The 23601-nt window shown below is 41.9% G+C and overlaps 1 protein-coding gene across 1 annotated transcript in view; it reads left to right on the plus strand.

Moving 5' to 3' along the window:
• LOC143959438 (kelch domain-containing protein 2-like) overlaps positions 1-23601 on the plus strand; it is a 56346-nt gene that overhangs the window by 27445 nt on the left and 5300 nt on the right. Inside the window, exons 2-9 of the mRNA XM_077468085.1 lie at positions 1508-1693; positions 7190-7280; positions 8723-8912; positions 9086-9208; positions 9552-9739; positions 9846-10042; positions 11931-12022; positions 20098-20152. Of these exons, the coding sequence (XP_077324211.1) occupies positions 1508-1693; positions 7190-7280; positions 8723-8912; positions 9086-9208; positions 9552-9739; positions 9846-10042; positions 11931-12022; positions 20098-20152 (1122 nt within the window). The remainder of the gene's footprint in view (positions 1-1507; positions 1694-7189; positions 7281-8722; positions 8913-9085; positions 9209-9551; positions 9740-9845; positions 10043-11930; positions 12023-20097; positions 20153-23601) is intronic.

The raw sequence follows: 23601 nt of genomic DNA on the forward strand, positions 1-23601 counted from the left end.
TGTATAACATGCTTTAAACAGGAACAGGATTTATTTTTATTTTTGTTGGGGGTTAACAAACACTTTAACGCATATTATGCTTGAACATATTACAAAACACCTTAATTCCTGGAATTCAGCTTTAATGACACTTTTTTTAAATACAAAATTATTAAGTAGGCCTTCTTTGTACTCAGCAAAAGTCATAAAGAGACTATTGTATTGAATTGCCACATGCCTTTATGTTAAATTATAAATTCGCTAATCTGTGTGATATTGTATTGTGTAGCTGCACCCTTGTGTTTTCTATAAGTAAACAATTGGCTGACAGAGTACTGGATGGCCAATCTGATTGCATGATGATTAGTGTCAGTATGTTGATGTTATTAGATTTGCCAAAGGATGGGATACATGTCATTACCAGCAACAGGCATATGTGTGAATGGCTTTTTAGTAGACCATTCAGCTGACAAACTGCAGGTGATGGCAGTGCTGCTGGGTACACAGGATCCAAATATCAACCAGTTCAGAAAGGGACTGGCTGACATTTGGACAGTGTGTACAGTTGCCAGTCCAACAAAAGATCGCCCCCAAGAGTGGCTTCTGTCGAGCGGGCATGCTGGAAAACCAGTATCCAACTGGTGTGTTTTAATATGGTGGGGGGGGGGGGGGTGTGGGTACCCGGTCGGGGCTGGTTGATTTCCTTTTTTTTTTCCTTTTCATCTTTATTTGGGCCAAAATGGCTGAGAAAGTGATCGGCTACTGGGAGCAAAGCCAATACAAGGTCAGACTTCAGACCAGCGTGGGCCAGATGAAAAAACAGTTGGTCTATGTCCTGGATGAGCATGATTGTGCAGAGCAAGTGCTTGCTTTGGCATCACACATAACCCTGAGGAGGAGCAGTCTTCACCACAGGATGCAGAAAGATATGACATTCAAGGTGGCCAACCTGACCCCTAGATGCCATCCTTGTTGGCCGACCTATAGCTACTGGGCTCCATTGATCCAACCCTCCAGAACCAGCAGCCTTCTACAGCATCAACAAATAGAATACCAACACTAGCTGCTAGCCAAACTACAGCTTAAAAAAATGGGTCTGCTGGTTTCATAGTGTTCAGAGAGTAGAAAATCCCCCTGGACAACTGTACAGAAATGGTGATATGGCCACAATTTTCCAGGGACTTGAAAAAACTTTTTGTCAGCACTGTATGCCCAATGAGCAAAGGCCTTGGTACCTTACACTAGGACTAAGAGGCAAGGCCTTGGAAACAATTCTAAATCTTCCAGAGCACCAAAGAAGAGGACATTAAACGGGCCATAACTCAATGGCACCATCTCCCTCCAAACATGTATAGCACATAGAGATTGTTTACTCTGGTTCCTGCTAAACCACTGTCATACCTACAGAGCAATTGATGCAATTCCTGTGTCCATTTGGCTATAACAAGCATGCCCCATTAGCTAAAAATTAGATAAGAATGCATTTTCATTAATTTCTTGGATTTTTTTTTTCTTTATATCTCTTCAGATTGCCATCTGATTCTCAAGAATCTTTCCAGCTTTCTGCACCAGTGTTGCCATCTCTTTCTTCCCAGCTCTTGCTTTTCAGTGTTGGGGATTGGTCTGGATTATCCCATGATAGTAAATATGAGGTCCAGCTGGAAGCAACTGGAGGTAAAAAAATCACCTTGGGAACACTGTCCCGTGAATCTAGGTAAGGTGTACACAAGTTAAACGTTTCTTTGATTTTCGTAATAACTGACCAGTATACGATTATCATTTATTACAATAATTGTGTGAAAATTCAGTAATGCATGAAAGGAATAACACTGATTTTAGATAGAAAGGCATTGTTTTATTTTAGTAATGGTTTTGTTTTCTATCTCTTCAGACTGTTCTCTGCTTTTATCAGACTTTGAAATAGGCTGTGGTAAACATAAAATGGTGCAGTTGATTGTGGAAAACAACAATTAGCGTTTTTTAATTTTTTTATTTTATACATATGCAGTGAAAATTGCGTACTGCGGTTTTATTTTGTTCTTTTGCTATATTTACTGTTAAAATAAGGCACCAGTATATACACAATTAAACTAAAGCTGTGATAAGTAAGCTGGGATAGTTGTAAAAGCTTTGGCATTTACCATTGTGAAAATTGTAGAAGAGCTGTTTACTAAGTCGTACAATAGCCATTACACAACACAATTATATACCACCATTTTCTTTTCTGAGGTAATGGTATAAGAGCTTACATTTATGAATTGGACTTGCTTCATACTCTTTGTAAAAATGGGCAGCATAGTATCTCAGTGGCTGTCATGCTTTTCTTGCTGGGGCCCTGAATTAGATTATATATATATATATATATATATATATATATATATATATATATATATATATATATATATATATATATATATATATATATATTATCTATATATAGATAGATAGATAGATTATATATATATAGATAGATAGATAGATAGATAGATTATATATAGATAGATAGATAGATAGATAGATAGATAGATAGATAGATAGATAGATTATATATATATATATAGATAGATAGATAGATTATATATATATATATATATATATAGATAGATTATATATATAATAAATATATTGGTTCAGTGGCAGCCCCAATAATTTCTATATAACCCATATGCTGATTGAATGCATTGTAAGCTCTACGGAGGTTTACTGGGATATATTTATAATGTGTCTTGTTATAAATGTACACCAAATGATTGCATTCTTTTTTTTCTACATTGTAGTATTTTTGTTTCTTATATAGCTGTTAGTTTTTAACTTGGATAATAAAGTATAGTGATTTTCTCATCCATTGAGGAACACACTTTAGGCTTTGGGTTAAACTGCCACCTACAGGACTGGACACTGACAAACATTTTTTGTCCAACCCAGATTAACCCTTTCCAATATCAGCATGGCATCAGTAGTTTTCTAGTGTCCTAGAACAATTGATTTCTTGTTTTACAGCTCTGCTGTGTTAAAAAAATAAAAAAATGTTTTTGCTAGCCCCCCCCCCCCCCCCCTTTTTTTTTCTCTCTTAATTTTCAGAGCAGAACACTATCCAAGTCCAAACCCATTGGCATTTCCCTGTCTCTAAAGACTCAGTGACTGGGCTGGTTGGGCCGTGCATTGGGCGTTATCACAATTACTTAGGTTGCTGAGTGTCTTTATTCCCCATTCCCAGTGAATTTGCCGTAGGAGGGGTTAACGCTGTGGGAAGGAGTGCTGATATTATCCTCAGGGTGGATTGGCGTAAACTTGCATTATGTGTCTTCTCTGTCCCACCATACAGCATAAAGGGGGCATCTCACCACTGTTTCTTCTGCGTGAAAAAAAGCCTTGTAGAACTTTAATCTGTTAATCTGTTCTTTCTGCCCATCCAGAAGAAGTGGCTTTGGTCACCTCTAGCCATTAGACCCTTGCGACAGGGTTGCCACATGTCTGTTTCTAGACATGCAGGGGCACATTCTACTAACAGTTCCGGGACTGCTTTCAGCATGCCTTCTGATGATGCCAACATCTGCGGCCCCTGAGGAGTCACAATCTACTGCTAATAATCCCAAATTAAAAGAGAACTGTTTTTGCTCTTATTGATACTGTATGCACCACTCTTAAAATAGAGGATCAGCCTGTTGCTTCTAACAGTGCTGTTTCCAGGCTTTAGTCATTTAAAATGCCTAAGATTGCAAAGAATTTACCATTGTACCTGCTTTTTCCAACTGTTTTGCTATGGAGATTGGAAACATCTTAAGCTGTTGGCTCCCCCTGAATGCTTATTGGCAGAGGAAGCGTGACTGCCAATTGCCCATTTTTGAGATGTACATTGGACACGACTTAAAAGTGAAGTTTTGCCCAAGACAGGCTGAGCTACCTCTCTTGCCAGGGTCAGACGTCTGTCTCCTTGACCCAGAAGAGCTTGCCTGTATGCTGAATGTGTTCCAGGACCTGTTTCCTAGGTAGGGAGTGCTGAGTGTGAATCGCCTGGCTTCCAGGTAAACAACAAACTAAATGGGCTTGTCTCCAGGTTTAGAGATTCTCTAGCAGAAGTGGTGGACGTTGTGGTTCTGTGGTATCAGCACATCATGATTTATTTCCTCCTACTGAAAGTTCTTCCTTGCCTGCTTTTGTGGATAGAAATGGAGGGGAGTTCTTGATAATTTTGCTCTCTGGACTGGCCTATTCAGATGTGGAATGCCAACCTGGTAAGATTCCTGGCAGGTGCTCTGTGGACCGGGCTTCTGTCCCAAGGACCGATTCTTCACCCACTTTACGGTCACTGGCATTGCAGGTATAGTTGTTGAAACCCAGGTTCTGAGAGACGGGGGGCATCCTAAGCCTGATTCATACAATTATAAAAGTTAGAAAATATACTTCTTGCAAGGTCTATCATCAGACATGAAAGATTTGCTTCACTTGGTGTGAATCTCAGGACTTGCACCCCAGGAGTTTCTTAGTGGGACAAATTGTCTTCTGTCTTTGGGTCTGGACCATTGTCTGGCTCTCAGTACTATCTAGGGTCAAGTTTCTGGCTCTTTCTATTTTGTTTCAGAGACTGTTGACCTCTGATTTAAGACTTTTGTACAATGGATCTCCCTCTAATCTTTCTCCTGTGACTTTGTGTGATATAAATTTCTCTGTGCTTCAGAAACTGCCTTTTGAATCCATTAGAAACATCCCTTACCCACAAGGATGTTTTAAGCCATTACCTCTGCAAGGTACACATTAGAACTGCCGTATCTTGAAAGAAACCCTTCATAGTTCTGCATAGGAAGTGGGGTTGAGGTCCTCTTTATGGCTCCAGTCCACCCACAGGAAATTTCCTTCCATTTTCTTGATGTGGTGCAGGCTGTGAGGGTTTCAGCCACTACTTCGTTTAGGAAATCGATTATTTTTTTCCCCATAAGGGTCCACAAGCTTTTTGTTCCACCATCTAGGTGGTTCAGGCAGGGTACAAACCAAGCTCGTGGTTTGGGTTTCAATCTTTCCTGTCAAGGTATACTCTACCAGATCTGTGAGTATTCCTTGGCTTTTGACATCAAGCAACTGTTTGCTAGATTTACAGGGCTGCCACCTGGTCTTCTGCTCACCCATTCTATCAGGAGGCTGTTGTGGCCTCATCTGATGCCAGCTTTGGGAGTAAAGTTCTTTGGATGGATGTTTGAGCTGCAGGCAGTCCCAAGTTTTCTGTTGTCTTGGCTTTTGTTGCCAGACTGCTTTTATAAAGTCCTGAAGGTTAAAGGAGAAGTCCAGCCTGAGCTTTTTAGGCTGGGCTTCGCCTATCAGAAGAATTCGTTCTGCACTCCTCTGACCCATTTTCAGTGGAGAGCAGTCTGAAGTCCCCTCTCCGCTGTTGTCACTGCAATGAGTCGAGGCAGAGCGTCATCCCGACCTCCGAAGTCTGGATCCGCCAGCTGCCTTGACTGATGGTAGTTTCAGCCTCTCAGCGAGCCGCTGAGACGGCCGTTCACTGCCACTCCACAGCTCAGCGCTCCAATGAGTATGGAGGAGCAGAGCAGGAGAGATGCAGACTTACAGGCAGCATCTCTCCACTCAAGGAGATGAGAGAACCGAGTCATCGGCGTTGTTCGGTGGCTCAGCTCTCAGTGCAGAGACACCGGGAGACAGCTGCAGCATTGGTCTGATGGGATATACCTAGGTAGGTGTGACTATAAAAACAAAACTCCTTCTCTTTTAAAGAATTCCTGTGACCTTCAATGAACAAGAAACTAAATAGGAGAATTTTTTTTTTTCTTTACTCACAGTAAAGTCCTTTTCATAGAGTCCACTGAGGGACACAGGTCCCACTACTCTGTGTTTATAATCATGTTGTTGATGCTGCTTTGCTACAAAAGTGAGGTGTGGTGGTCTGCCAGCACTGGAGCAGGGGGAGGTCCTCCCATCCCACCTTCTTGAAGATCCTCTCATCAGAGAATTCTCATCTCTCCATTTACATCCTGGATTCTCAGGCATTGTGTTTCCTTCTGCATTGTATTACCATGGTGGGTTACATGATCGGAATCTCATTGAAGTATGCCATGGTGCTGGCATGCCTCCACCATTGAGGAGTAACAGGAGATCTTGCTGTGACAAACATGTTGGGATTCTGACCTGTCCAGAACGATAATTGCTGTGCTTATGCCTTCAATGTAATAGGGTCTAATTACCCACCCTTGCCTGCTATCCTTTTTTGGATTAGAAGGGTTATTATACCATTATTTCTGAGCTATTCCTTTTTGGATCAGAGGGGTTACCATACCATTATTTTTGAGCAGCGTCAAATCCCCGTTCTGAATACATCACTGGTACATAAGCGACTTTTACTCTTCCAGCATCAAGCATCATTTCTCAATGCAAGGCTGCCACCTGGCCTGCTGTTCTTATTTTTATTTATTACCAGGTGGATGTTTGAGCCTCATCTAATGCTAGCTTTGGGTCTAAGGCTCCGTTCACACGGGGCGACGTGAGGCGACACGACTTGCCGTGCCGCGACCTGACAAGTCGCCCCCGTTCTGTACTACGGAACCGTTCTTAGAGGAGCGACTCGAGTCGCTCCGACTTAGAAAAAAGGTTCCTGTACTACTTTTGGGCGACCTCGGGGCGACTTGCATTGACTTCTATACAGAAGTCATTTGCAAGTCGCTGCTGAGGTCGCGGCAGGTCGCGGCGAGGCAGGTCGTGTCGCCTCGCATCGCCCCCTGTGTGAACCGAGCCTAAGTCATTTAGGCAACTTGAGCAACTGTGAGTCCCCAGTTTATGTTTTTGGGCTTGTTAGCAATTGTTTACTGTGTTGCCAACCCCTCAGCTGGACTGTTTTTGGATGTCTTGAAAGTGATCGACCTGTGGTCCTAAATCATTGATGAAGAAAATAGGATTTCACTGTAAATTATTATTTATTTTTTCGAAGTCTGAGGGACACAAGTACTCTGTGTTTTGATCATACTTTTGGTACTAGTTGGCTTGCTGGTAGTTGAAGGTGGTGGTTGGGGGGGGGGGTTTATTCTGGGCAGTTTTTTTCTTTCTTTAGTTTGCCAGTGTCCAGTTCTTCTGTGGGCAGTAGTATAACCCAATAGTGATTTAATTTATCCCTCAATGGACTACAAGAAGAGGATTTTATGGTTGGTGAGTACAAAAATCCAATATTTTGCCATGATCTTGATAAATGTATCTTGTACTGCAGGTGTTTCATCTGGGACTGTGATTCATGTAAAGATCTAACCTGTATGTTGAAGGACTCCAAGGTGCATGTCGCCATCCTTATACAAGGACAGGTAAAAATATGATATTGGTACATTGCAGTCAAAGTGAGGCCGTCGGATTTTAAAATATGTTGTTCTGGTACCTCAAGATGGCAAACCACACTCAAATTCTTGAACAAAGGGAACAAATAGGCTCCTTAAGCGACATAAGATAAGCTAAATTAGCAGTATATAATTCTTCCAATAGGTTATTTTAATGAATCCATTTGGTCTTTTGGTCAAAGTTCTAGGAGCCCTTTTAACAAGATGCATACAGGAGGCAAAGACGGCCTGCTTAGTTTCTCTGTTTTTGTGCAGTCATTTCTGTACTGCACTAGTCCCGACTATTTCCTTTTGTTGGTAGTTTTGAGTTTGGAATGTGCTTTCTTTTTTTTCTGCAGTATACAGTTCAAGCTCCTTACTGTCTAACATACACTGCAAGCCTACAGAAGATGCTAGTATTAAAAAAAAAAAAAATCAAACATTAATTTTGGAAGCTTGAACCTAATTGGTGATAAAGGAAAAATAGAGGGAGGAGCAGCATAGGTTCCAGGAATGTCTGCCTAAGGACCCTGTTCTGTGAAATATAACTACAGTGGATTTGTCAAAACTCAATAAAGACTTATTGGAATGTGAGAAACAAAAAATGTTTTTTTTTTGTTTGTTTTTTTGTTTTGTTTTTTAGCAACTTTTTTCCCAGACAATTTCCTGCGCAGTGCAGTGTGTACTCCCTGCAATCTATCAGCTGCCGAAGAGTAGAGCCTAGAAAGAACTGGCTGCTGTGGATTTGTGAGAGAAAACGCTCCAAACAGCTCCCCACTTTAATTCCTCCCAGGTGTTTTCTATCGGGTTGAGGTCAGGACTCTGTGCAGGCTAGTCAATTTATTCCACCCCAAACTCGCTCATCCATGTCTTTACAGACCATGTTTGTGCACTGGTGGTCATGTTGGAACAGGAAGGGGCCATCCCCCAAACTGTTCCCATAAAGTTGAAAATGTCTTGGTATGCTGACGCCTTAAGAGTTCCCTTCACTGCAATGAAGGGGCCAAGCCCAAACCCTGAAAAACAACCCCACACCATAATCCCCCTCCACCAAATGATTTGGACCAGTGCACAAAGCAAGGTCCTGGATGAGTGAGATTGGTGTGGAGGAGATTGACTGGGCTGCACAGAGTCCTGACCTCAACCCTCAACCTTTGGGATGAATTAGAGCAGAGAATGCGAGCCAGGCCTTCTTGTCCACATCAGTGCCTGACCTCACAAATGCGCTTCTGGAAGAATGGTCAAACATTCCCATAGACACACTCCTAAACCTTGTGGACAGCCTTCCCACAAGAGTAGAAGCTGTTATAGGGTGATATTGATATCAATATTGAACCCTACTGAGTAAGACTGGGATGCTAAAAAAAAAATGCATCCACCACATTTAATGACTGGTAAGCTGTAGTATAATAAATGTTTGTTCTTGGGTTAAGCTACATCATAAGAAGAATGAACCAAAACAAGAGAGCAGAAAGAGAAAACGATTGAAGGGTGAAGAAGAGAACATTTGTCCTAACAAGGGGCTTGTTAAAGGTGATACAGCAAAATCGAAGAATAAGAACAGCAAAAGTGCTCCATTGCCCAAGCCAGTAGCTGTTGCAAAAACAACCAATGGCATTTCAGGTATGTAAGGGATTTTTTAAAGATGGCATTTTATTTTAAAATGTAAGAAATATAACAGAGTTCCCCATTTTGCGTTTTAGCCTTCTAGAATATGAAATAATATAGTTATTAAGCTGTGGTCTGGCACAACAGAATTCACTCAGCTAAACTGTGTTTTTATTTTTTATATTTAGGTGTCCCATCAGGACGTTGGGGTCATACTTTATGCCCTGCTGATTCTGAAACCGTGATACTGATAGGGGGGCAAGGCACGCGCATGCAGTTCTGTAAGGATTCCATGTGGAAGCTTAAAACAGGTAAACATAATTTGGAATTCATTTTTTGCTCTAGAAGTGAGTGGTTTACTATTCAGTGGGGGAAGGTTTACTAAAATTGGTGCACTCGGCTTCTAACTTCAGCTTGCTCAGTTAAACCTTGAAAATAAAACCTGGAAGCTGATTGGTTTCTATGCAGAGTTGCACCAGATTTTGCATGTTGTAGCTTTGCTCCTTCTCACCTGAACTTCAAACATTTTTCATCAGTAGTTTTTCTATTTTTTAAATTTTCTTAGAGTGACATTAAACGTTTAAGATGTTTTTTTTGTTTTAGGCAGGTGGTTAGATTATTGATCTGGCTAATACATTATTCTTATGAATTTAGAGAAAAACACATGGTTTCCTTTGGAGACAGTAGCTGATGGTTCTACTCCAGAAGCGCGCACAGGTCACACTGCAGTCTTTGATCCAGAGAGCTGCCGGATTTATGTATTCGGAGGTTCCAAAAACAAGAAGTGGTTTAATGATGTTCATATCTTGGATACAGAGGCTTGGAGATGGAGAAGTGTTGAGGTTAGTGAGTACATGTGCTTCTTGCTTGTAGTATTTTTCTCTCATTTACCTGTTTTTTGGCTTTTTTAAACTGAAATTAACATTGCACTTTTATTCTCTCCTCTAGGCCCAGGGAAAAGTTCCTCCTCTCTCCTATCATTCTTGTTCCCTATTTCAGGGAGAATTATTTGTATATGGTGGGGTATTCCCTCGTCCAAACCCACAACCAGACGGTTGCAGTGACTCCGTATACATCTTTGATCCTCAGCATGAAATTTGGTACCAGCCCATTGTTTTAGGAAAAAAGCCTTCGGCTCGTTCAGGGTAAGAATTTTTTGCAGCACATTGAGCATGTGTGTCCAGACATAAAATGTAGCAAGGGGGCTTCTATGTGGCTTCCCTGGTCAAATATCTTCCATCTCTGTGGGATTTGATTTTTTTTGTACTTTTGTTCCTTCAGACACCCCTGTAGGTTTTAAACTTCCTCTGTCCATTAATTTACTCCTTTACTCATCCAATGAGGGGCACAGAAATTCCTGAGTCCTAGGAGGTAGGATGTCTTTTCCTCAGGTCTGCTAATTTTTCGATGGCTTTCCTTACTTTGTGGAATTTTTTCCTTTAATGACTTAATTCACTTTGCAGACACCATTGTTTGTTTGAGCTGGTGTCTGTATAGTAGCTATCTGGGTCTGCATTTCCACAGCCTAGCTTTAGAGGCTGTACTCCGACTTTGCTTGACTGGCCATGCGGGGCTACCCTAGTAATGTGAGTTTTGTGCATAGGGCTCTTCATTGGGCACTTTCCAGACCAGAACATTCTACATTAACCGCAGAATACTTTCCAGGTCCAGAGCTGTGGCACAGCCTCATGCAACTGTAAAATCTTTTTTTTTGGAGTCCCATTGAGGGACCCAAGTACAACGCCTCTGCTTTTTTTTGCTTTACCCTGGTGCCGTGTTTTCACAAAACTGAGGCATGCTGGCTAGAGTAGGAGTTATACAAGGTGGCCTTGCCAGTATCCTAAACCACATGTAGGCATCAGTATAATCTGAATTCCTGTGTCCCTCAATGGACTCCAAGAAAATGTTTTCACGGTAAGTTTAGAAATCTTATTTTACGGTGAGTACAAAAAAACATTTTTTTTCCATAAAGTGATACTAAAATCTTGTTTTTTATAAATAAAAATAACAAACATGTTATACTTACCTGTTTTGTGCAGTGGTTTTGCACAGTGCAGCCCAGATCCTCCTCTTCCCGGGTCCCTCTTTGGTGCTCCTGGCCCCTCCTTCCTGCTGAGTGCCCCCACAGCAAGCAGCTTGCTATGGGGGCACCCAAGCCGAGCCACAGCTCCCTGTGTCCATTCAGACACAAAGCGGTCTGGCCCCATCCCCTTTCTCTTCTCATTGGCTGACTGTCTTTAATTCACAGCAGTGGGAGCCAATGGCGCCATGCTGCTGTCTCAGCCAATGAGGAGGGGAGTTCCGGCAGCCGAGAAACTCCTACAAATTCGCTGGATCTAGATGGAGCTCAGGTAAGTGCTAAGGGGGGCTGCTGCACACAGAAGGCTTTTTATCTTAAAGGGGTTGTAAAGTCAGAAGGTTTTTTTATCTTTATACATTCTATGCATTAAGATAAAAAAAACCTGCAGCAGCCCCCTTAATGCTTACCTGAGCCCCATCTCCCTCCAGTGATGTCCACGACTGTCTTTGCTGTCCGGGACCCCCCCCCCCCCCCCCCAAATTGGCTGAGACATTGCTGCTGCGCCATTGGCTCTTGCTGCCGTCAAAGTCAGTTAGCCAATGAGGGTAGGGAGGGGGTGGGGCTGAACCGAAGCTCCGTGTCTGAATGAATACGCAAAGCTGTGCATTGGCTCGGGTGCCCCCATAGATAGCTGTTTGCTGCGGGGACACTCAAAGGGAGGAAGGGGCCATGAGAGCCGACGAGGGACTCGAGGAGAATCCAGGCTGCTCTGTGCAAAACCACTACACAGAGGAGGCAAGTATAACATGTTTGTTATTTTTACTGAAAAAAAAAAGACTTTACAATCGCCTAATGCATAGAATGAATTAAGATTAAAAGAAAAAAAAAAACCTTCTGCCTTTACAATCACTTTAAGTAATTAAAGACAAAGCAGTGTATGATATATATTTTGCCATCTGTAATTGTATATTCAGATGGGAGGCCTGTATAACGACTTGTTTCCTTCTGTTCAGGCACACTGCCAGCTTATTAAACAGGGAGCTTTACATATTTGGAGGTTGGGACACACCGCTGTGTTATAATGATCTCTTTCTGCTCGATCTGGGTAAGTGAGGTTTGTAAATATTGCAGAATAGTTTAAAGATACCTAAACGTATAGGAATCTATTTATAAAACATTTGTTAAAGCAGAACTCTGGGAAAAACCTTTTTTCCATGTCCTTGTTGCTGATCTCACACCTTCACTGACTATGCCATCCATGTTCTTCTGATCTCTGTAGTTCCTCTGCAATAGCCTGCTGATTTTGAAGAAAAACGTTACTGCCCTGTGTTATTCTGTTTGTAAAACCGCTGGCTGCTATTCCTCCTGTACTCCCAGCCAGCGGGCTTGTCACTTCCCACTTCTAGTTCTCCACAGCGAGCAGGGACTTGTAAATTCGACTCCCCATGCTCTCACAACCCCCGGTCTGTACGTCCATGGAGGTGGTTTCCTCTCCTCCTCCTCCGCTCCCTGCCAGCACCTCCCCCAATCAGCCCCAGACCCCGCCGCCAGGTGACAGAGCAGAGATCTTGGGCTGTGACAGATCTTGTATTTGAAACACTGATTTCCATACAGCCCCGCCTACTGGGCTGGCATCGGAGCAGGCCAGTGTGCTGTTAATCACAACGGCAGCCCAGGAGGCGGGACGTTACGGTGATTGGTGTTTGATATACATAATTTGTCACAGTGCAAGATCTCCACTCTGTGACCTGGCTGGTGTCTCATAATGATCACTGCTCTGCACCTAATGGGCTCTATGAGACTGTACCTATGGGCTCTGTTGAGAGAGCCTATACAAGCACTGATTGCTGTTAGAAACATCTCAAAGCTGCAGCAGGAGGAGGAATATCTCTAATACTGAATATCAGCAGAGTACAGTGTGTAGAATATATAATTATGGGCATGTGTCTCTACAGTTCGGTAATGATTACATAAAGCAAGTAAGGGGAATATGTTTATCTCCTGCTGCGTCTGGAGGGGGAGAGCAAAGACATGCTTTGCATTTATAAGGCTGTAACCTATCCTGCTGTGTTACTGAGCAGTGGGGCTGGCTGCAAAATGAGGGGCGTCAATTATGTGGAAGTGGGCTTGTTTACATGTACAGGCCTAGAGTACCCTCCCACATTCAGTGCAATTCTAGAAGCATGATGGGAAGTGTAGTTGGCTAGAGAGAAGAGGATATGAGGTAATCGCTGTTCTAACAGCTCCTCCTTGGCAAAATACATGATGCATTTTTTGAACTACAGAGAGCACTTCCTGAAAATTCAATTAGACTTTTCCCTTCAATGGTAAGGAATTTCACAAATGTAATAATTTAGTGTTTTGTGTAGGGGGGTGTACTAATAGGGGATTTTTTGCTGATCCCAGAGATCTGATTTAAATGAACGTCACAACATTTGTGTAGGTTGCACAAATTTCCCTGTATTTCCTGTAATGATCTATCACCGCCATCTAGTGACCAAAATGCAATGAAATAACAATGCTGTAATAAATGGAAATAAAGGGAAATGTTGGGCACCCTACAAGAATGCTTGTAACATTTGTTCAACAATTTTTTTTTCAGATAGACTTTTTAATGAAATGTGTGTTTAATAAACTATTAAAATCGTTTTTATTGGTAAACTGCTTTCGTTTTCTTCCCTTTTTTTTTTTCATTTACAGTTAAAAATTGTTTTAAAGCAGGGGTCTCCAAACTTTTCAAGCAAAGGGACAATTTACTGTCCTTCAGACTTTAAGGGGGGCAGATTGTGGCCAGTGGGGGTAGAAAATATACCAGGCTAAGCCAGCATCAGAGAGAATAAACATATTTTTCAGGGTTGGTGGTTAGTAGGTGGAGGAATAGTACCCCATCATTGGTATTAGTGGGAGGAATAGCACCCTATCATTGGTGTCAGTGCAAGAGTAATGCCCCACTGTTTGGTGACAGTTGGAGGAGTAGTGCCCCACCAATGGTGTCAGTGGATGGAATAGTACTCAATCATTTATATTAGTGGGAGGAATAGTGCTCTATCATTGGTGTCCGTTCAAGAATAATGCCCCACTGTTTGGTGTCAGTTGGAGGAATAATGCCTCATATCATTGGGGAAGTATAGTGCCCCAAGGGCTGGATAAAGACTAGCAAAGGGCTGCACTGAAGGCGTTTTTTAGGCACTTTAGCGCTAAAAATGGTGCCTATAAAGCACCTGAAAAGTGTCTCATTTGCAGTCCCATTGTGAAAGCCCGAGTGCTTTCACACTGGGACACTGCACTGGCAGGACGTTAAAAAAAAGTCCTGCAAGCAGCATCTTTGGGGCGCTTTATATATACACAGCTCCTAAAGCATCCCCCGCCCATTGAAATCAATGGGCAACGCCTGCAATGGCGCTTTGCGTGCGATTAACCCTTTATTTGGCCGTTAGCGGGTGTTAAAAGTGCTCCGCTAGCAGCCGAAAAGCGGCTCTAAAACGACGGCAAAGCACCGCTAAAACTAGCGGTGCTTTACCGCTAACACGGCCACGCTGCCAATGTGAAAGGGAGGATGCATGAAATCTGAGGCATTATTGGGATTTGTTTTGTTTTTTTTGTGCAAATTGCCTCCACAGTGTTTTTTTTGTTTTTTTGTTTTTTTGTTTTTTTTACAGTCACTTTAAAATTCCAAATTGGCAGTACACCAATTAGTAAACCATTTGCAAGGAAAATTAAAAAAAAATAAAAAATCCTGTTTGCTTCTGACTGGACGATTGTATTTAGTACAACTTCAACTCATTCACAAAGCTAAATTAATTTTCTCTTTGCAAGGATAATTTTTACTTGGCTTAGTAGTTGAAGTAAACTTATGCTAAGATGTCCAATTATCATATTCATTCATTGATCACTGCCTTGTAATAATTAGAAATACCTTTTTTTAAATCCATTCTAGCCAGATAATTTTTCTTTCCTCAGCATTGCACAGTATGATCTGTGGGAGGAACTCAGCCACAGCATGTCGTGTATTGCTCATGTCACTGCTGTTGATTCTTCATGCGATCACGTGACTGCTATATATATATATATATATATATATATATATATATATATATAATATATTGGACACCATCATGTGATCAGGAGGGCCAATCACAGAGCCCTCCTGGCATTCTGAGATGCGCTGTGTCTGGATGACACTCTTCTTCTGAACTACGTTCCTGAAATCCACTCAGGAGGAAGCGCCTACTAGGCCGTATATGTACAGTGGGAGATGGTTAAAGAGTCAAATTGCTGGAAGATTGAAGAACTACCCTTCCAGACTAAACCGTCATCGATGATAACGGATCCGCCCAGCAATGGGACAGAAAGGTATCATAGGTTGTTGCCTTGCAGATGATCTTTGGCAAGACCCCTTCACATGACGAAGATACTGCCCTGACCGAAAGTGCCTTTGTTCCCACTGGATTCTTGACTCCTTTGGCGATTTGCAGGTCTAAACTAAATTCTGGACTATTCTGATGTGCTTTCTTGTGAAAGCAAGGTGCTGTTTCCCATTGCTGAATGGAATGATAAACAGGTTGTCTGCCTGTCTCCAGGATGTTGCTTTGTCCATGTACCCAATGTGAAACGTTGCCTACATGCAGCTCATGCATAATCTTAAGTCAAGCTCTTGGAACAGTGGTAACATGATGTTTCAAGGTAAATGAAAGAACACAAGGTCTGAAAAGGGGAAGAGTTTGATAATCGAGTCCATTTGGAAACCACACATGTGCAGTTTCTTTCATCCTAGTTCTTGTAGCTGGAGATTATAGCTGTCTGGAAGGCTGACATTAGAGTGAGATTCCATGGAGAGCAAGGGTCAATAGAATAGAAAGGAGGTCCTGCAACCACATCAAGGACAGATTCTATGAGAGAAAAGGTACTCTTCATGGAGGTCTGATCTTTATGCTTTTCTCATATACTGCCTGACCATATGGTGAGATGCCCAATGCATACCCAGCAGATAGGACAGGGCATACTTGTGCACCCTTAACCGCTTAATCCCTAGACCATTTTGCAGCTAAAGGACCAGGCCCCTTTTTGCGATTCGGCACTGCGTCGCTTTAACTGAAAATTGCGCGGTCGTGCGACGTGGCTCCCAAACAAAATTGGCGTCCTTTTTTTCCTGCAAATAGAGATTTCTTTTGGTGGTATTTGATCACCTCTGTGGTTTTTATTTTTTGCGCTATAAACAAAAATAGAGCGACAATTTTGAAAAAAATGCAATATTTTTTACTTTTTGCTATAATAAATATCCCTATAAAATATATATATATATATATATATATATATATAAAAAAAACTTTTTTTTCCTCAGTTTCAGCTGATACGTATTCTTCTACGTGTTTTTGGTAAAAAAAATCGCAATAAACGTTTGATTGATTTGTGCAAAAGTTATAGCATCTACAAAATAGGGGATAGTTTTATGGTATTTTTATTAATAATTTTTTTTTTTTACTAGTAATGGCAGTGATTTTTATTGTGACTGCGACTTAATGGCGGACACGTCGGACAATTTTGACACATTTGTGGGACCATTGGCATTAATACAGCGATCCATGCGATTAAAAATGCATTGATGTAAAAATGTCACTGGTAGTGAAGGGGTTAACACTAGGGGGCAGTGAAGGGATTAAGTGTGACCTAATGTGTGTTTCTTACTGGGGTGGGGGTGGCTTGGCGTGTGACATCACTGATCGTCCTTCCTTATGACAGGGAACAGACGATCAGTGACAGGCAACTAGGAAGCACAGGGAGAGGTTTATTTACACTTACCTCTCCCCGTTCTTCAGCTCTGTGAACCGATCGCGGGACACCGGCGGCTATCGGGTCCGCAGGTCCTGCGGTCGCGGAGTTCAAGACCGGGGTCGCGAGCGCGGCGGCGCGCACGTGACCCACGGCTGGGCTCTTAAAGGGCAACGTACCTGTACGTGCTTGTGCCCAGCCATGCCATTCTGCCGACGTATATCGGCGTGAGGTGGTCCTTAAGTGGTTAAAGTGTAATTACCCTCAAACCCATATTCAGGGCTAGCTGTAAGAACTCAAGAACGTGTGAAACTTCTGGCTTTTAGGGATTAAAGGTGACTGCACTGGCAAAACTTACAAACTTATCCCACATTCTGGCATTGAACCAGGAATTCGCATGATGTGGGCAGCATGACTGGAGGTTCCAATGCCAGTGACTGAAGAAGTGGGGGTCGCCCTATGGGTCAGAACTGAATCATCGCTATCACTTATGTCGCAAATGACCCATTTCTTCACAGCAATCTGAAAATCATGAGAATTGGAGGAAACGCATATCCCAGTTTAAAATTCCAGGGACATGAGACCAGCCATTCCCTCTGCTACAGAGATTCTCCTCCTGGCCAGAAAGTGCGTGCACTTGGCCTTGGTTGGCAGTGCCATTGTATCTAGTCCTGGATGCTCCCTACATTCATTGGAAAGTTTATTGATTCAGAGACCACTTGTGGTTCAATTTCTCTTGACTCCAGGTGTCTACTAGAACATTCTGAAAGCATAGGGGTTGTAAGTACTCATTAAAGTCACCAAGTTCTACTGTACCCACAGCGTTATAGACACTACTACCACCTTCGGATGTTGCCCTGGTGACGATTGTATGAGATGACCATCTTGTTGTCTCACTAAAGGCTTATAGCTATTCCTTTTGATTTGTGGGTTGAAGGCTTTCAGAGCTCAAAACACTGATCGGTTAACCATTGACCTTGAACAAGCTGATCGTGCAGATGTCCTCCCCATCCTGACTCGCTGGTGTCTGATGTAGCAGTAGTGCAGTCAGGGGCTAGCTTGTGGCAATTCTCATGTTGGTAACCCTCAGCCCCATAATATATGTGGGGTATTGCTAGGAACCATCAAGGTTAAGTGAATGGGCACTAAATACCACTGAAGGAGAACTTTATAGTTTCCACATGCATATGTATTGTGGGAACAGGATTTGGCTGTATTCCAGATTTATATCTGTTTAGCTTGTCCTAATTTAGCGGTTGTGTTTCATATAGAGAAGGGAAAACAAGCCTGGGGAATATGAGTGGTTTTTACACTCCACATTTCAAGTATTTTACCAAACTTTGTTGCTATTCTGAAGAAATAGCTGTTTATTTGCCAGAGTCCATGTGATCATGTAGACATTTGATAATTTGTGCCCAGTATGTTTGGATCACTGGGCAGGACCACATTAGGTGATAGAATGTACATGGCTGACCAGCACACCTGGGACATAATGAATAATTGGTTCGGATAGCCTGGGAGAGGCCCTCTTATTGTTTTCCAATATCTCGTCCCAGTCTGACTCTTCTATGGGGCCTATGTCTCCCTCCCATCTGGTTCTAGCAGTATCAGTGATCCGTGACACATAAAGTTTGTGGGTTTGGAAAGCCGTCTGCAAATTGGATTTGGATAGGGCATGTCTTATCTGTAGATATCAGAATAGCATATAGGAGGGCAGCTCGAACTCGTCTTTCAGTGATTGGAAATCTCGTACTCCGAGCAGGGCGATTACTTGATATAGGTATCCCCTTAGAGGCCCAGATGTCAACGTCCAGGATTAAAGTCAATTCCTTTATTTGGGGATTGTGCCACAAGGGTGTGTGTGAGTGGTAAAAGTCAGCGTCGGTTATTTTGAGCGCAATCTCCCAGACACGTCTGTGGTGTGATAGCAGGAAGCTCTGACTGTCGGCACCCCCCCACCCCCACACCTCTAAATATTACCTGCATCAGGGAGTGTGTGCTACGGCCTGGCTTCTTGCAAGTTAGGGTTTGGTATCTAGGTCCGTCAGATCTATGAAGGTGGTAAAAATGGGAGAGTTGGGCCGCTATGTAATATGAGTGGAAGTCTGGGAGGGCCACTCCTCCCGAGGAGGTTGGATTTTTTTAAGAGTATTCAACACTAATTTAGGTCTACTGGGTCCCCAAATGAAAGTGTTAATAATACTGTTTAGCGTTTTGAAGATTTTTAGAGGGATTAGAACGGGAGAATGCCAAAACATGTAAAAAATATTTGGAAGCAGGATCATTTTGTTAAGATTGATCCTCCCTGTCACTCCCAATGGGAGTTGTGACCAAGATTGCATGCAAGATTTCAGGAATGTGAATAGAGGTTCTGTATTATTTTTAAGATATTCTTGCGGCTCTTTAGTAATCCTTACCCCTAAGTATTGGATATGGGACACCCTGCTCAATGGGAGGGAAGCAGAGCAGCTAGACGGTGGGAATGAGTCTAAGGGTAAAATTTGGGACTTAGACCAATTTATACGCAGGCCCGAATGTTTACCGAATTCCTCTATGATCTGGAGGGCGAATAGCAAACCTTTAGTGAAACAAAGAACACATTAATCATGCCGTAACGGAAAAACAATATGGATAACAGGAAATGGAATCTCTGCCTTTATCAGAAAACTAGGCGCTGGCGATTGAGAAACTTATGTCTTAGGTTCACTATACACGTGAGGTATTGTCACGTGCGTTAGAGCAACAGTTCTAGCACTAGACCTCTGTAACTCTAAACTGGTAACCTGTAAACAATTTTAAAGTCTCACCTATGGAGATTTGAAGTATCAAAGTTTGGTGCCATTCCACAATGTGTGCGCAATTTTAAAGCGTGACATGTTGGGTATCTATTTACTCAGCGTAACATCATCTTTCACATTATACAAAAACATTGGGCTAACTTTACTGTTTTTATTTTGTTTTTTAATTCATTAAACTTTTTTTTTCCCAAAAGAAACGCGTTTGAAAAAGTTTTTTCCGCAAAAACCGTGTGACAAAAAAAGTTGCAATGACCGCCATTTTATTCCCTAGAGTGTCTGTTAAAGAAAAAACATATAATGTGAAAGAAGTGCCAGAATAGGCCTGGTATGGAAGTAGTTAAAAGACTATATAGCTCCTATTTAATGATTTCCCTTTTTTCTCCAAGTCCATTTCAATGTGCCATCCTCTGCATCATTTTTAACACAAATTTCTAGATAAAGCACATGACAATGAATGTGTTTAAAAACACAAAAGTGTGAATAGATCAATAGAGAGGTATTATGTACAAAAATAATGATGATTAACGTTTCTGTTGAGCCAGGAATGTTTTCATATATTTGCTATCTGTGTTTTTCTTTTGCTCAAGCTCCTAATGTTTTTACTTTGCTATAGGACTTATGGAATTCTCTCCAGTTGAGGTGAATGGTATCTCCCCCAGTCCTCGAAGGTAAGGAAAACTTGGTAATGCTGCCTGGCCTTATCTGTCAGCGTTAACCCCCCCATATGAAAATATCTCAACAAGCTAACTGCCTTTCCTATTGCAATCACATTTCCATTTTTGGGTTACATGCAATGAAGGAACTAATTGTTATGGGCAACATGTGGAAATGTATGTACAAAAACTGAGCAAAAAATGTATCTCCTAGAACCAAAGATGTTACAACTGCTAGATTCAGCAAGGAATCTTTAACGTTTCTGTGAATCTGCCCAATGGAGGTTTTTGTGCAGATTTCTGTATACTTAAGTTTTTATGTATCACATAACAAACAACAATTTTGATGTATAATAGTTACTTCATGGTTGTAGCTGTCTGATAAGAAAGGGACAAACGAAAAACACACTGCTATTCACAAATGGATTGTGAGCTAAATCCAAACAAAATGTATGTACCTGAATAGGTTTCTAGTTTATTTGGATCCTTTACCAGTTCATGTTTGTTCTTCATATTGTTAATATGATGTCAATATTTATACCACATTTTAAATGCACATTTAAAGTAGTATTGTCCCTATCCTTAACCAGGTTCCGACCAACGCACACCGATGTACGTCGGCAGAATGGCATGGACAGGCATATTGGCGTACAGGTACGTCCAATCTTTAATGCCGCCCTGCCATTGGGAGCGCGCCGGCGCACTTGCATGCCGGTCGGGCCCCGGGGGGTCCGGTCGCCGCGGTTCCCGTGGCCTCGATCGCCCACGATCGTCTCACGGGGCGGCTGAACGAGGAAATGCTGTTGTAAACAGCATTCCCCGTTCTGCCTAGCAACTAGTGACGCTGATCTCTGCTCCATGTGATTGGAGCAGAGATCAGTGTTCACTAAATTAAAGCCCAGCCCCCTACAGTTAGTAACACACCCCTAGGAACACTTAACCCCTACACTGCCACCCACTGGTTAACCCCTTCACTGCCAGTGTCATTTACATAGGAATCACTGCATTTATATAGCAGTGATTGCTGTATAAATGACAATGGTCCCAAAAATTTGTCAAAAATGTCCGATGTGTCCGCCATAATGTAGCAGTCACAATAAAAATCGCTGATCGCCGCCATTACTAGTAAAAAAAAAAAAAATATTAATAAAAATGCCATAAAACGATCCCCTATTTTGTAAACTATAACTTTGGCGCAAACCAATCAATCGCTTATTGTGATTTATTTTTATTTATTTTTTTACCAAAAATATGTAGAATACATATCGGCCTAAACTGAGGGAAAAAAATGTTTTTTTTTTATATGATATTTATTATAACAAAAAGTAAAAAATAATGCATTTTTTTTCAAAATTGTCGCTCTATTTTTGTTTATAGCGCAAAAAATAAAAACCGCAGGGGTGATCACATACCACCAAAAGAAATCTCTATTTGTGGGGAAAAAAAGGACATCAATTTTGTTTGGGAGCCACGTCGCATGACTGCGCAATTGTCAGTTAAAGCGACACAGTGCCGTATCGCAAAAAGTGGTCTGGTCTTTGACCAGCAAAATGGTCCGGGCTGAAGTCGTCAAAGTGGATGTAAACCCACCGCTCACCCAGTATAAACGAATGGCACAATATTAATCTGTGCATAGATGCAAAACTCCTGCATGTACCCTTGCCTTTTCCTCTGTAAACTCCTTCAGCTGTAGAAGTCCCTCAAAGCTCCTGAATCGGTGGACGGGTCTCCCTGCTGGCATTTGAGGGGCGGGGTCGTGACATCACGCGACTCCCTGCTCACTTCTACACTCTCCTACTCTTTCTGCTACTGTTTTGGGAGCTGACTGCACCATGTAAATCCTCCTTAGTCCCGCTGATCTTCTGCTGATCTCGTGGATTATGTCCCATGATGAGTACCATCCAGTCAAAACTCAGGAAAGGTATCACATGATTTCAGCATGCCCACTCATGCTGAGGTGGGGTGCAGCCAATCCTTGGAGAGCTTGAGAAGAAAGGAGGAGGGATGTGAAGCTGGAATTGTAAACTCGCTCTCTGCTCTCATGCTATGCATGAGATAAAGAAATTAGATGTCAGTCACAGCAGTGAGGGATGTGTTGACACACATTTATCTGTGTGTCGTTTTTTTATCTTAGTAAAAAAAGAGAATTGCTCAGAGCAGGATTAACTCTTTGTGGTAAGACTGGGCACAGATGACTTGACATCCTCTACTGTACCAGGTAGATGTCTTCATTAAAAAATATTTTTTTCAGGTTTACATCCACTTTAAGATGGGATCATCTAAATGTTATATTTTGAAATCATAGTTGAAAGAATTCTAATGTATCTGTCAGTGTTCCTGTTCTTAATGCATCGTACAGAAAGGGGTAGACACAATGCATAAATGGGTTTGTGCAGTTACCTGCTTTAGTTTTGATATTTCCTTTTGTATAAAGACCTTAAAGTAGTTGAAAAAGGCAGAATTTTTTTATGTTAATGCATTGTATGCATTAAGATAAAAAGCCTTCTGTGTGCAGCAGCCCTTCTAAAACTTACTTGAGCCCCATCTCGTTCCAGCGATGTTGTATGAGAGACACTGCTGCCTGGGAGAGGGGACGGGGCCGGGCTGCGGCTTGGTATCTGACTGGACACAGGGAGCTGCGACTCGGCTGCCCCTATAGCAAGCTGCTTGCTATGGGGGCACTCAACAGGAGACTTTAGTATGTCTTTAAAGCAGAATTCAGGCCTAACTCTAACTGAGCTTAAAACTGCTCCCATCCACCTTCTAACTTATATTCTAACTGACCTGTAGAAGGAAGATACTTATACTTGCCTATTCTCAAAACACTCTGGTCTGGTCACATGATCTTCTCAGTGGGTGGCTTTAATGGATGGAATGCCTGGGCTGTGACATCACTCATAGGCTTACTTTGGCTGCTGGAGCCGATCACATGACTGGAGCATCCTGAGAAAAGGTAATTGGAAGCATCTAAAATTTAAATAAGCACATCACCAAAATGAATAGAATGAATGAATAATTGTCCAAAGTGAAAAAACAACATGAAAAAAACTTAAATTCATGATTAGACATAAAGTGCAAAGGTGCATGAAAAAAACAAAATATAAAAGTGTCTTAAAACATCCCATTTCAAGGGAACTGTGCAGTGTCAAAACCTGTTCAACATCAGCTGGGAACTAGCATCTTATGTAAAAGGTGTTGGACTCGCAGTGTAGTTTGTAGAAAAAACTGTTTAAAAGAAAAAAAAAAGCTCAGCGAAGAATGTAGCTAATATGTTGTAGTATTTATTTGGTAAATGTAGAAGTACATGTACAAAAAGGCCACAATGTTTTGTGCTCAAACACATTGTCTAAGGGATCTGCCTATGTGTTTGACCACGAAATGCGTCGGGAAGGGTCCTATACACTGATATTATTGCTGCCGCGACCTTGTGGCAGGAGAATTGTGTTTTTTTTTTTTTTCCTTGC

This window comes from Lithobates pipiens, unplaced genomic scaffold (genome assembly GCF_037356315.1).
Source record: "Lithobates pipiens isolate NorthernLeopardFrog02 unplaced genomic scaffold, aLitPip1_a1.2 Scaffold_75, whole genome shotgun sequence".
NCBI lineage: Eukaryota > Metazoa > Chordata > Amphibia > Anura > Ranidae > Lithobates > Lithobates pipiens.